This window comes from Canis lupus, chromosome 7, assembly GCF_011100685.1.
Source record: "Canis lupus familiaris isolate Mischka breed German Shepherd chromosome 7, alternate assembly UU_Cfam_GSD_1.0, whole genome shotgun sequence".
Lineage (NCBI taxonomy): Eukaryota > Metazoa > Chordata > Mammalia > Carnivora > Canidae > Canis > Canis lupus.
In genome coordinates this window covers 8,447,092-8,460,478 of record NC_049228.1, presented here as the reverse complement: position 1 = coordinate 8,460,478, position 13,387 = coordinate 8,447,092, and the positions used below count along the sequence as shown (strand labels likewise).

The 13,387-nt window shown below is 42.1% G+C and overlaps 1 protein-coding gene across 3 annotated transcripts in view; it reads right to left on the bottom strand.

The window, feature by feature from the left end:
- SYT14 (synaptotagmin 14) overlaps positions 1-10,589 on the bottom strand; it is a 210,311-nt gene extending 199,722 nt beyond the window's left edge. Inside the window, exon 1 of one of the 3 annotated variants that reach the window (XM_038542053.1) lies at positions 10,534-10,589. In XM_038542053.1, the coding sequence (XP_038397981.1) occupies positions 10,534-10,546 (13 nt within the window). In that variant the 5' untranslated portion in view covers positions 10,547-10,589. The remainder of the gene's footprint in view (positions 1-10,533) is intronic. The other 2 variants (XM_038542052.1, XM_038542054.1) reach the window with 2 other exon arrangements.
- Between the last annotated feature and the right edge of the window lie 2,798 nt (positions 10,590-13,387).

Genomic DNA, 13,387 nt, shown 5'->3' with positions numbered 1-13,387 from the left:
AATACAATTTTTCACACATCAAATTTACTTCAAAGACATAACAATAACAAAGACTTGGAGACCAAGAGAATGGTAGAATATAAAAAGCGACCAGAGGTCAGAAATAAACTTGTCTAGCTCCTTACAGATAAGCAAACTGAGGCACCAAACATTAAGTTGCCCAGGGTCACTAGTTTATTGTCAGAAAAAAATAATTAGGACACTAGAGTTAATATAGTAAGAAATTTTAAAATGAACTTATCTTTTAAAAAATGGACTTTTCTTCATTTTAACAAAAAAAAATTATGAAATTGTTTTCTAATCTACGGTAATTTAAATAAAAGTCAATTTCTCAAAACTATTCTTAGAGATAATACCAGCATTGCTCTTGAAATAATCATCTCAGCAACATGGAAATGAGAAATAGATAGAAAATGACAAGCTTAGTCGAAGTTACCATCTTTTCCCTCAGGCAAACCCATGTAGGAGCATAATGTAAACTGGCAGGATCCTCTACAATTGGCTTAAGTACATGCTGTAAGAGGAAATAGATGTGTGTGGGCACACACAGACATGCTATGAATGTGTGCATGTGTGGACTTGTGTATGGATGCACGTGACTGAGAGGGTGTCTGGGAAATGGGAATTTCTTTTTAAGCAGGGGCGGTGGGGGTGGTAGAGATTTATAAAGTATGTACTTTTCCAGATGCCTACAGAAGAAAAACACACAGTGATATTACATTCCCATCAAAAAATGGGAATGCAAAAAATGGAATTAAACCTAAAGATTTACTTCATTTGAAACAGATCTAGGAGTCCTTTTTAAAATTGACCTTGTTTTTTCCACCATGTTAGTTTTTACTAATAAACTAAGTCACCATACTTCACAGGCTCTATTCATTTCTTCTCAAACATCACAAGGCTACTTTAGGAATACCTTAAATGTGGGGCGTTCGGGTGGCTCAGTGGGTTAAGTGTCTGACTCTCGGTTTCAGATCAGGTCATGATCTCAGGCCTGTAGGAGCGAGCCCTACTTCAGGCTCCTTGCTCCATGAGGACTCTGATTCCCTCTGTCTGTCTGTCTCTCTCCCCTCCCCTCCCCACTCTTGCACTCTCTCTAAAAAAAAATTAATTAAAAAAAAACTAAATTCTACCTATCAAAAGGTCTATCAGCAAAACATATGCATGAAAGTAGTAAAAAAAAAAAAATTGTAAGATTTTATTTGAAAGACGCCTGGGTGGCTCAGTGGTTGAGCGCCTGCCTTGGGCCCAGGGCGTGACCCTGGAGACCCAGGATCGAGTCCCACATCATGCTCCCCGCAAGGAGCCTGCTTCTCCCTCTGCCTGTGTCTCTGCCTCTCTCTCTCTGTGTCTCTCATGAATAACTAAATAAATCTTAAAAAAAAAAAAAAAAGATTTTATTTGAGAGAGAGAGAAAGCACGAGCCAGAGGGAGGGGTAGTGGGGGAGGGATGAGCAGACTCCAGGCTGAGCAGGGAGCCCAACGTGGGGCTCAACCCCAGAACCCTGGGTTCATGCCCCAAGTCAACGGCAGACACTTAACCGAACTGAGCCACCCAGGTGCCCTAAAATAGTCAAAAATGAAACTGTGTCTTTTATACCGATAAATTCTGTTATAGCTAATTCTTAAGCAGACACCTATACTATACATAACTATACATAACAGCATGAAACATTTCCTATTAATGTTGCCAATTCCCCTCCACCAACCAACCGATTTAGCCCATTTAGACCATAGTCACTAATCTCCAGGTACCTTTCAGTTTTGACCCTAATTAAGTCATTTAAGGAATGATCCCAATTTTGGTAACTAACTGAAAGCAGCATGTTATAGAAAGATCATGGGGTCTGAATTGAGCGAGCCTCTAATTTTTTTTTAAAGATTTTATTTATTTGAGAGAGACAGAGAGAGCATCAATGGGTGAGGGGTAGCAGGACAGGGCCAAGCAGACTCCCCACTGAGCAGGACCCTGAGATTATGACCTGCACCGAAGTCAGATGCTTAACCAACTAGCCACCCAGGCACCCCCAGGCTTCAATTTTAAAGATGGTCTCACCTAGTACTGTTTTTGTGAACTTTGTGCTTATTGAGAAAAAATTAAAATAACTAAATTCACTTGTAAAATAGTAATAATAGTTACCCCAGGATGGAAAATAGCTTTCATTCTGTATACCAATTCTGGGGGATTAAAAGTAGCTGCTGGAATGGGGGTGGAGGGCAATGTTGAGAAGGATTCTGAAAGCAAGTCCACATTTGGCAGGGAAAGATGTTAAAAAGATACTTTAACAAAACAGATGTCTGCTATAGTCAAAAGAAGGAGAAGGGTTGCCATGCATTTGCTCTCCATGACTGAGATAATGGATAGATGATGCCTGGCCCATCGTGAGCATCTCCTCACAAGAATATGAAATTTAAAGAAAACTTAGATTTAAGCCTGAAGACAGGAAAGATTGTTTTCCTCTCTTCTACAGCATTAGTTATCAGTTAATTTCAAACACTCTCCTGTGTAAACATTTCCAAATAAATGTTAATCTTCTCATACTTCTTTTGTCCTCTTTTTAGAATTTTTCTTTCTTTTAAAGATCTATTTATTTACTTATTTATTTAAGAAAGCGAGAGAGCATGAGCAGGGGGAAAGGGCAGAAGGAAAGGGAGAAGCAGGCTCCCCATCGAGCAGAAAGCCACCACAGGCCTCGATCCCAGGACTGGGGGACCAGGACCTGAACCAAAGGCAGGTGCTTAACCAACTGGGTACCCAGGGGCCCCTTTTTAAAATTTTTCTTAGAGGGATGCCTGGGTGGCTCAGCGGTTGAGCATCTGCCTTCGGCCCAGGGTGTGATCCTGGGGTCCTGGGATCGAATCCCACATTGGGCTCCCTGCATGGAGCCTACTTCTCCCTCTGCCTGTGTCTCTGCCTCTCTCTGTTTCTCTCTCGTGAATAAAGAAAAATCTTAAAAAAAAAAAAAAAAAAGAATTTTTCTTAAAAAAACAAACAGAAAAACTCCAAAAACCAACTTTTAGGCCTCCAGTCCTGTGGGAGTTATCCTTCCAAATTGGAATTCCTCCACTTTTTTGTTGTTGCTGTGCAATTACTAGAGTTAAAATAATCTGAATAAGTCCTTTCTAGAATTACCTTTACAAAGTAATTTAATATATCATATTCCTATATAATAGCCTGAATTCTGAGACACATACTTGCTGCCACCCCAGCATCATGCAGAATAACCAACTATACCTCTTTTCATAACAATATCTTAGCGTACTTTGTAATTTGCAAACCATGAGCTAAATACAGTCTTTTGATCAGTATAAATTCCTATGAATTTATTCAATAATTTTTTTCCAAGAGGTGCAAATTTTATCTTAAAAATAAACTTATTATTCATGAACATACACCATTTTTCCTACTTCTGAGCAACTTTTAATTCAGTTTTTGAGTTAATTATGTTTTGGACCTTTTAGAAGCTCATTAAGATCATACCATAAAACTCTGAATAAACGTATGCTCATAAAAAAGTATTCTACTTAATTTTGTAGTTAAATGAGAACATCTTTTGTTTTGACTACTGTACCAGATCATTTGTTAAAGCTATTAATATGCATTATTACATTAGTAAGTTCAGAATACTGAAGACAATTTTTCATTAAAATTCTCTCTCTCCTGAGGATGCAGAATATTACTGTGAATATCAATTCTAATATGGCCCTAAAATGTGAAAGAAACTCTTTTGAGTGCACATATGAATCCTAGAAGTCTGTTTTTAAATAAATTCCTGATGATAGTTTGCTGTATTATCACTATTTCCTCCTTTTTTTTTTTTTTTTAAATGATAAGGAACAGAGAGAGAAAGAGGAAAACAGAGAAAGGAAGATGTAGCTCTAAAGCTTTGGTTCCTTTTTTTTTTTTTTAAAAAAGATTTATTTATTCATGGGAGACACAGAGAGAGAGGCAGAGACACAGGCAGAGGGAGAAGCAGGCTCCATGCAGGGAGCCCCATGCGGGACTCGATCCCGCGACCCCAGGATCACACCCTGAGCCAAAGGCAGATGTTCAACTGCTTAGCCACCCAGGAGCTCCCTATTTCCTCCTTCTTAAAAAAGGTATATCAATAGTTCCAATTTATTAGGTTTCAATTAAGATTTTACTACATTTGCATACCAAATATGCGCATGATTATTTTACTCAAAAGTTTAGAGTGTTTCACTGATAGCGGTTTGTTCAATCCAACGTTCTCCCTGTATAGGCACTACTTTCGTGTTAGGTGTAAACTAGGTAGGATTTGGGAGTGGAAAAAAGAATGAAGTCAGCTAGATGGAAACCAAATCCATGAAGACAGTCAACTATGCTACTACACATATGCTATGGACAAACATTATAATCACTTTAAAGTAAGCAATGATGCAAACAGTATTACTCAACAAATAAACAAGCCAACATGTGTTTCTCTTGCTTTCTACCCTGGCACGCACTGTTGAGTTCTAATATTACCCAAAACCACAAAATATGAAATATTTCTTCATACAACTATCTCTCTACTATTCCCTCCTCTTTCCTTTTTTTTTTTAAAGATTTATTTTTTATTTATTTTTTATAGACACAGAGAGAGAGAGAGAGAGGGAGAGAGAGAGAGAGGCAGAGACACAGGCAGAGGGAGAAGCAGGCTCCATGCCGGGAGCCCGATGCAGGATTCAATCCCGGGACTCCAGGATCGCACCCTGGGCCAAATGCAGGCGTGAAACCGCTGAGCCACCCAGGGATCCCCTTCCCTCCTTTTTCCTAATTTTGTTTAGTGAATGAGAGGAACCTTAAACAGACAGTCAGGTACTCCAGAGTACTTAGAGACAGGTCTCAGAATAAAATACTGCGTATCTCAATGGATCCTAACTCTCAGCAAAACATTAGAAATGTTATGCCTGCTTAAAGTCAAAATATCCCTTTTAGGAATATCATTGACTAAACTGTAAATCCCCCCGCCAAAAAAAAAAAATACTATTCAATAAATTGCCCCACTCTGCCACAGAAAGTGGACAGACAGGCCTTTCTCATTATATTGCTGCCAATTACATCCTAATGATCTCTAACAGGAACATGGAATGCAGGAAGGATGTGATGCTCTCCCTCCAGACTCGTCCTGTAACATATTTGTATGAGATTTTTTAATTCAATATTTCAAAAGTCCAAATCCTGCCATGGAAATCTTAGAGTCACCACAAGTCTTTAAGAGCACCTCAGAATTGTACTGATGATTTAAAAAATATGTACCTGGAAATGTGTGGTAAATGACAAAGTGCCTTAGGAATAAAGAGCTTAGGTATGTATACACACATATCCACACAAACACAGATTTCTTCTAATATAGTCTTCTTTTACAACTTTAAAAAATGCTACCCAGAGAGGTTAAGTAAACACACAGCACATTAACAACAAAGGTGAATATTTTCACTTGGGCAAACAAGTTTTTGTGGAGTATCCTGATATTCTTATGGAAAAGTCAGAAAAATGTGGACTGAATGAAGGAGCACAGGTCAGATCAATAAAGATCGCTATCCTGAGGCTTTATATATTAGCTTTGCGTTTTACGAGGGTAACTAGCAATACTTCAGGAAATGAATTGGAAGGAACCCTAAAACTAGTGCAAACGACAACACAACACTAGCTTAGGAAAGTAATACAAGGCTCTTAATGAGAGGGAATAAACTGAAGTGTAAGCACAGAGCATCATAAACTGAGATGCAGACGGCTGATCAACAAGATGTGGGTAGGGGAGGGTGAGTTTAAGACAGGACTGATTTCCAGATTTCAGGCTCCGATATCCGGTTATATAAAAATACCACTCAGATGGTAAATTTACATGCAGTAGGGAGTACAGAGACTGGATTTGGTGGCTGTGATGACAACTTTACTTGGGACATATAAAAGGTTTTGGACTGCTGTGGAACATTCAAGATATCTAGCTACTATCTGAAAACAAAAATTAGGAAAATTCTGTGTAATTTTATTAGTAGTGTACTTTTTAAAAGTTTTTATATAAATTTCAGTGTGTTAACATACAGTGTAGTATTAATTTCAGGTATACTATATAGTGATTCAACACTTCCATTCATCACTTGGTTCTCATTGTAAGTGTTAATATTGCACTTTTAGGGGCACCTGGGAGGCTCAGTTGAGCAACCAACTCTCTTGATTTTGGCTCAGGTCATGATCTCAGAATTGTGAGACCAAGCCCCGAGCTGGACTCTGAGCTAGGTGAGGAATCTATTTCAGATTCTCTCTCTCCCCCTCTGCCCCTACTCAGCACACGTGCGCTCTCTCTCTCTCTAAAATAAGTAAATCTTTTTTTTTAAAATAGTGCATTTTTAATTTACTGCTCCAGAAAGCAGAACTAGGGTGAGTAGATAGATAGAAGCTACCAAATGGCAGATTTTTGGTCAAATACATCCAGGCAACAGATGCAATCAATGTACATAATACATAGAATTCCACTGTAACAATTCAAGAAAAACATTTGTTGAGTAAATACTATATTTAGAAACTGTGCAAAATTTAAGAAGTACAAAATAAATAAGACATTACTGTCTAGAAATTGACAGGGAAGACAACTTATAAACAAGTGATTATAAAATTACCAATGTGTGCAATTATACAGCAGCATGTAAAGAGGATGAGAACAGAGTTAAGAAAGGAAACACAAAGAACATTAGGCAAAGGAGATGAAAAGATGACTGAGAAGCAAGTGATCAAGGGAGAAGGAGAAAATTTCAAAAAATAACAGGAAATGGTTAACAATGTCAGACTGACACAGGCCAACATTACAAGAGTGAATACCCTACACGACAACTACAGGTCTTGAGAGGTGAGAGCAGAGCAATGATTCCCAACCCAGTTATCACCAGACCTCTAGGGTAACAAAAAGGCTCTGTAAACTACTCAATATTTCAAAATACTTTTTCAGAATTGTACCAGTTAGATAGAGCTAACTTCTTCACCTCTGACTGGAATTATATTAGATCAGTGCAGGAACATCACCATCTTATATCTGTTTGAAGTCCTGATTAGTAGTTATCTGATAAAAGGAGGAAGTGAATAATTACTTAGTATGTAAAATATGGGTTTTACACAGAGGAGGAAATAAAAGTAACCCTTAATACTTAAAAATCTAAACTCAGGGGCTAAAATGTTGGGCCACAGGGATCCCTGGGTGGCGCAGCGGTTTGGCTCCTGCCTTTGGCCCAGGGCGCGATCCTGGAGACCCGGGATCGAATCCCACGTCGGGCTCCCGGTGCATGGAGCCTGCTTCTCCCTCTGCCTATGTCTCTGCCTCTCTCTCTTTCTCTCTCTGTGACTATCATAAATAAATAAAAACTTAAAAAAAATAAAAATAAAATAAAATGTTGGGCCACAGCTAATAAGAATATGCTTAACACATAAAAATGATCTGTGCTTTGATTCAAAACGTTGGTTTGCTATTCAGGGGACTGAAGACATCTAATTTGAATGTAGTTCAGGTGGAAGAGACTCTATGGTTTTGTTGATTTTAACCTCATCTTAAGCCAATATGTAGTTCCAAAAAGGCCATTCTAATATTAAGCTACATTGATAGGATTGTGCACAAGATAAGAAATGATAGAACAGTTTTAAATGTTTGCTACTCAATAATACATCTGGAATGGAATGGCTCACTGCCATATTTCAAACTTTAGAACATACAACTGTACACCATCCAGAGGAAGAACTGGATATTCTGTCTATAAATGAAAATGCTCAAAAGCTGTCTTCAGACAGTAGAAGGGATGTCATAAACACAGGGAACAGTGGACTTTTAATTAATCGCTCCAGAAGGCAGACCTAGGATAAGTAGATAGACAAGTTACTGAACGGGAGGTTTTTGGTCAGATTGAAAGATCTCGTGAACTATAAGAATAATTGTTCCACTTGGCAGACACTGTTCAGTGTTCATTGGCACATGAGTTCTATGAACTCATGTGCCATTGAACGTTTCTATACAAAAGATGATTCATCTTTTGTTGTTCACACTATATAATAATTGCATGGCTAATTGCATGTGCTCTCATAATTGCATGGGAGCTTTGAGGGAAGGAGTGTGGTCCTACTCATCCTTATGGCCCCACAGAATCTGCAGAGAACTTGGAGTACAGCTAGCGCTCAATATCTTCAGAACAGGTGAATGAAAGGAATGAATGCTTTAAGAGCCACTTCACTGGGAAGAAGGCTGAATGAGATGCCACCCTGAACCCCTAAAATTCTAAGGTGTCCCTAGTACAAAGTCCTCATCAAGACCTCATTTTGCTTCATAACACAGCAAGGGAATGGTATGTATATAGAATGGGCTCTGGTATGTGATCAACAGCACAGTTAGACTAACCTGACCCAAGATTTTTATTTGAAATGCTAAAATTAACTTTATTCTCCTTACCAAACTAGAAAACATATAATTCCTAATCTTTATATTATGAAAACTTCAATGAATGCTTACATATTAAAAAACTGATGTGAATATGTGAAACACAGAAGAATCTAGAGAATATGAGAATTTCAAAAATCTTGTTCTTTAAACATACAAGTGGCAATAGGCATGCAAAGAGCCAGCAGTTGACATTAAAAAAAAAAAAAAAAAAAAAAAAAAGGGATCCCTGGGTGGTGCAGCGGTTTAGCGCCTGCCTTTGGCCCAGGGCGCGATCCTGGAGACCCGGGATCGAATCCCACGTCGGGCTTTCGGTGCATGGAGCCTGCTTCTCCCTCTGCCTGTGTCTCTGCCTCTCTCTCTCTGTGACTATCATAAATAAATAAAAATTAAAAAAAAAAAAAGGAATGGATCACATTGAACTTTGGGTGGTTGGGGGTAGGTAGAGTGGGAGGGGAGGAAAGGACTGAGAAAAAGAGAAAAAAAAAAACTGCAAAATACTCCAAGAAATTAAAAGTTACAGGGTCAGATCCAGATGCTATCTGGATAATTTTTCCTCACTTTTTGCATAAACTTTTTAGCTTTATCACATCATTAAGAAATACTACCACAGACTGGTTGTAGAAATAAGGTAAAAAAACATTAACCAGTGGATTTGGTTTCTGGATTTTTAACTTCTAGTTAAAAATACAGTAAGGAGAAGAGTTTGAAAGTACCACTCTGGGAACAGGACTATCAAAAGTTAGAAGTAGGTCTTGCTTCCAGTGCTTTCCCATCATTTTAGCTAAAGAAATGATCTGAAATGCGTCTGAATGTGTGTCTTGTATGTAACAGGTAATCAGTCTCTTAAAATAAAAATACACACTCAGCTAAAGTTATTTTGGAGACCACAGGACCTGACAAAAAGGAACCTCCAGAAGGGTAGGCTACCAGTGACTAGTCAGTCACCAAGATAGGAAATCCTCCGAAAAGTTTTACTTGGAAGGAAGACACATAAAATGTAAGCTAATAATGATATAGCTAAAGGTACCCTGGACATCTGTACAGATGATGTGAATCCATCCACGCGTGCACCCACACAGGTAAATTTTACAGACTACTTTCACTGTCTGAGCTAAGCTAAAAGTGAGACAGGAGCTGGAAGACGCTGCAGGCTCTCACATAAATATCCTAGACGTGTGAATGTTAACTTCTACAATATCCTCCTTAACAACAAAGCAAAAACATAGACGCTTCCTTGCAGATAGTATGTTTTTGGAACGAGAGAAAAATACACCCCGATGCCAAGCACCTCATCTGGCTAGGTAACAGATAACGGAGCTGCTTTTTTGAAAATGTTGAGTGTTGTTGACGCTATAACACTCAGTGGACTGATAGTATGTTTCTGGAACAAGAGAAAGCTACACCCCGATGCCAAGCACCTCGTCTGGCTAGGTAACAGATAACCAAGGTACTTTTTGAAAATGTTGAGTGTTGCTGACACTGTAACACTCGGTGGAGCGGTCCTACCTGCAGGGTTCTAAGAGCGTGCGTGTGTCATTCCAGGATGTGTTTACTTCTCTTTCTTAGTTGGGGGGGGCGGGGGGAGCAGTTTTGAGGGCTGGGGGTGGGGGTGGGGGTGGGGGTGGAGGGATGGGGGATAACGCTTAAGGATATTGAGAAATGAACCTCCTGCCAGATTTCCCGGCCGCCCTACAGCACCAAACGGAAGGGTAGGGACGGACGGAGAGTGCCACGCAGCGAGGGCTCCGGAGAAGGGACCAAGGAGGGTCAGGACCCGGTGGGCGGCAAGGCGGGGCCCGCGGGCGGCGGAGGGCCGCGGGGAGGGGGGGTGCCCGGGGCTCCCCGGCCGGTCCCGGGGCCCCCTCCGCAGGCCCGCACCCGAGCCCCTCCGCGCCGCGGGCGCCGCACCTGCCCGTGCACCGGCTCCTCCCCGCGCGGGCCGCGGGCCGAGGCCGCCGGGACCGCCAGGGCCGGAGCGAGCGAGCCTTCGGGCCCGAGGCGCGGGCGGGACCCCCGCCCCCCCGCCCCCCGCCGCGGCCTCCCGGCGCCTCGGAGCCCCGCGCCCGGGCGCTGCCCCTCCCCCGCGCCGCGGCCGGCCTCCACTTACCTTCAATCGCCATGATGTGCTCGCCCTGGACCGCACCAACTGGATGGCGGGGGCGGCGGGCGGAGGACGCGGCGAGGCCGCCAGCCAGAGGGGCGGGGCCGGCCCCGCGAACGCCCGGCTGCGCGGCCCGCAGGGGAGCCGCGGGCGGGGCGGGCCGGGGCGGGGCGGGGCGGAGGAGCCCCCCACCCCCCGCGAGCGCCCGACTGCCGGCCGCCGGGGCGATGGAACCTTCCCGGGCCGCCGCCGCGGCCGCCAGCACGTGACGCCGCCCCGCCCCCCCCCCCCCCCCCCCCCCCCACGGCGCCTCGCGTCCGGATTCGAAACAGGTGCCCAGCCCGGGAGCCCCGGCCCCGCGCCCCAGGTCGGCAGAGGCGGCCCCGCCCCGCCCCGCCCCCCGGGGCTTCCGTGGTCCCCCCGGGACGGCGCGGGCCGGGGATGCGCTTCAGGACCATGGACAGGTCTCCTCGCTGGCAGCCCGGGCTCCGGGCTCCGGCCTCCCAACCTCTTCGGCGTTGGTTTTGCCTGAATCCGTCAAGCACCCGCCTCAGACCCCTGCTCTGGGGCCAAGAGACAGCTAGTTGGCAAAAAGCAAACAGGAGAAAGGCATCCTAAGGACGGCGGCTTCCTGTCCCTATCTCTCTTTGTCTCTCTATCACACACACGCAAATTCCTGATAGAGCTGGCCACCACCCTGAGCTTACTGTTCCCCTTGGAAATAGGAGTTGACATCTATCGGCCCATTATAAGCACGCATTTGAGGCCATACGGAAGTAGGGATCAGACAGACGGTTTGACAGACTTTAAACTGGCAGACCTGTGGGTGTTATGAACAGTCACAGGCCAGCCTGGAACACCGGCCTCGAGGGTCCCCTTGATTTTTGCCTGAGCTACCTGGCACACTCAACCATTTACCCAACTCACAACTTCGTTTGGTTACTCTGAGGATCTGGACAATCCACCACACTGAGGAATGGGGAGTTTACTGATTCCACCAGGCAGACAAAATGCTAACTCCTAGTGCAAGGTAGCTATTTGGGGACGACACAAGAAGAAAAGATTTTGCACTTATGTAAGTGAGGTTGGACTGTAAATCTAGAGCAGAAACTGTCTTTCATTTCTTTTATGTAATCTCTTCCTCAGTCATGGCTTATGTTCAGTAGACATTCATTCTTTACCATTTTCATTAGTTCAGCGAATATTTGTGGAACCAGGCACTGTGCTAAAAGCCGGTTATAAGCAAGAGTTGTTATTGAAGAAACCAATGAATTCTACACAGAAAATACTTAAATGTTCATTTCAGGGAAGCTCGGTGTTTGTGTGTGTTTACCCTAGATATCTATGAGATGCAGATAAAATATGTATAGTGCCAAAGATACGTTCTCCAGGTAACCTCCTATAAAGAAAAAAAAAATCTTAAACTCCAAAGCATTAATTTGAACTTGAAACTGACAGTTCTGAGTTTATGGTTTCTGCCTGGCTCTGAGTAATCCCATTGTTCAACCTTTTTAAGAATTCCATATTGAAAGCCAGAAAAACTTAATTGTTATTTCATCGCCAACACACAAGTTACTGTATATATGACCAAGCTATCTAAGCTTCCATATCCAGCTTAATATCACCACAGTTTGCTCAGAAAATTAATTTGTGTATGTGTAGTGAACTTCAGTTTCAAACTTGTCAAATCTGGGAATTTAGATCAAGGCTACTCAGTAGTGATGACATCTTCCCTCGGATTAGAATACAGAACTCCCCCTGCCAACATTACCTGTAAAAAAAAAAAAAAAAAGTGCTCTCCAAATTTTTTAGAAAGATTGTATTTATTTATTTATTCATGAGAGACACACAGAGAGAGAGGCAAAGACATAGGCAGAGGGAGAAGCAGGCTCCATGCAGGGAGTCTGATGTGGAACTCGATCCCGGGACTCCAGGATCACGCCCCAAGCCGAAGGCAGATGCCCAATTGCTGAGCCACCTAGGCGTCCCTCTCCAATTTTTTTTTTAAAGATTTTATTTATTTATTCATGAGAGACTCAGAGAGAGGCAGAGACATAGGCAGAGGGAGAAGTAGGCTCTCCATGGGGAGCCCGATGTGGGACTTGATCCCAGGACCCTGAACCAAAGGCAGACACTCAACCACTGAGCCACCCAGGCAAATTTCCAAATTTCTAATTGGAAGTTTTCTGTGAGACTAGTCATGAACAATACCATATGGCTTACTTTAACTTTCCAGTATTTCATATAGCTGCTAAAATTGCTTAGTGGCCACTTGGAATTGAGATTTATCTTCTTATACATATATACTCGTATTTCTAAAATATGCTACGGGTTTGATGTTCTTAATTTTGGGTAATAATATAATTACAATGTAAATATTTTACATTTTATTAATTACTCATCCTACCTACTGACATTATTTTTTCTAATTTTGACCTTATATCTCTAAAATATGTTTAGTCTATACACCTATATGCACTAAGGGGAACTCAAGAACTGCTGCATTGTATATTCTTCATTCTTCTTTATTAATAAATTATTTGCAAAATAGTTTCCAAACATGTAGTTCAAGCAACTACCCAATTTTCCCACCATGTATTGCAGAGATAGGGGCTGAGATGGGAAAAAGAAAATTAAAAGAAGTCAAAGTCATTCCCTTTCTTGTGATTTGGTAATGGAAATGTGTTGTTGGTATTTTAAAGTTCAGCTTAATATTTCACAGAAATATTATTCAAGACGATAGTTGACTTAAGGTTCAGCTTAGTATTTCACAGAAATATTATTTAAGATGATAGTTGACTTCCAGGCACAAGAAAGCTTGTGCCTTCCAGCAGTGTGGCTAAAACATTAGTAAAGAAAG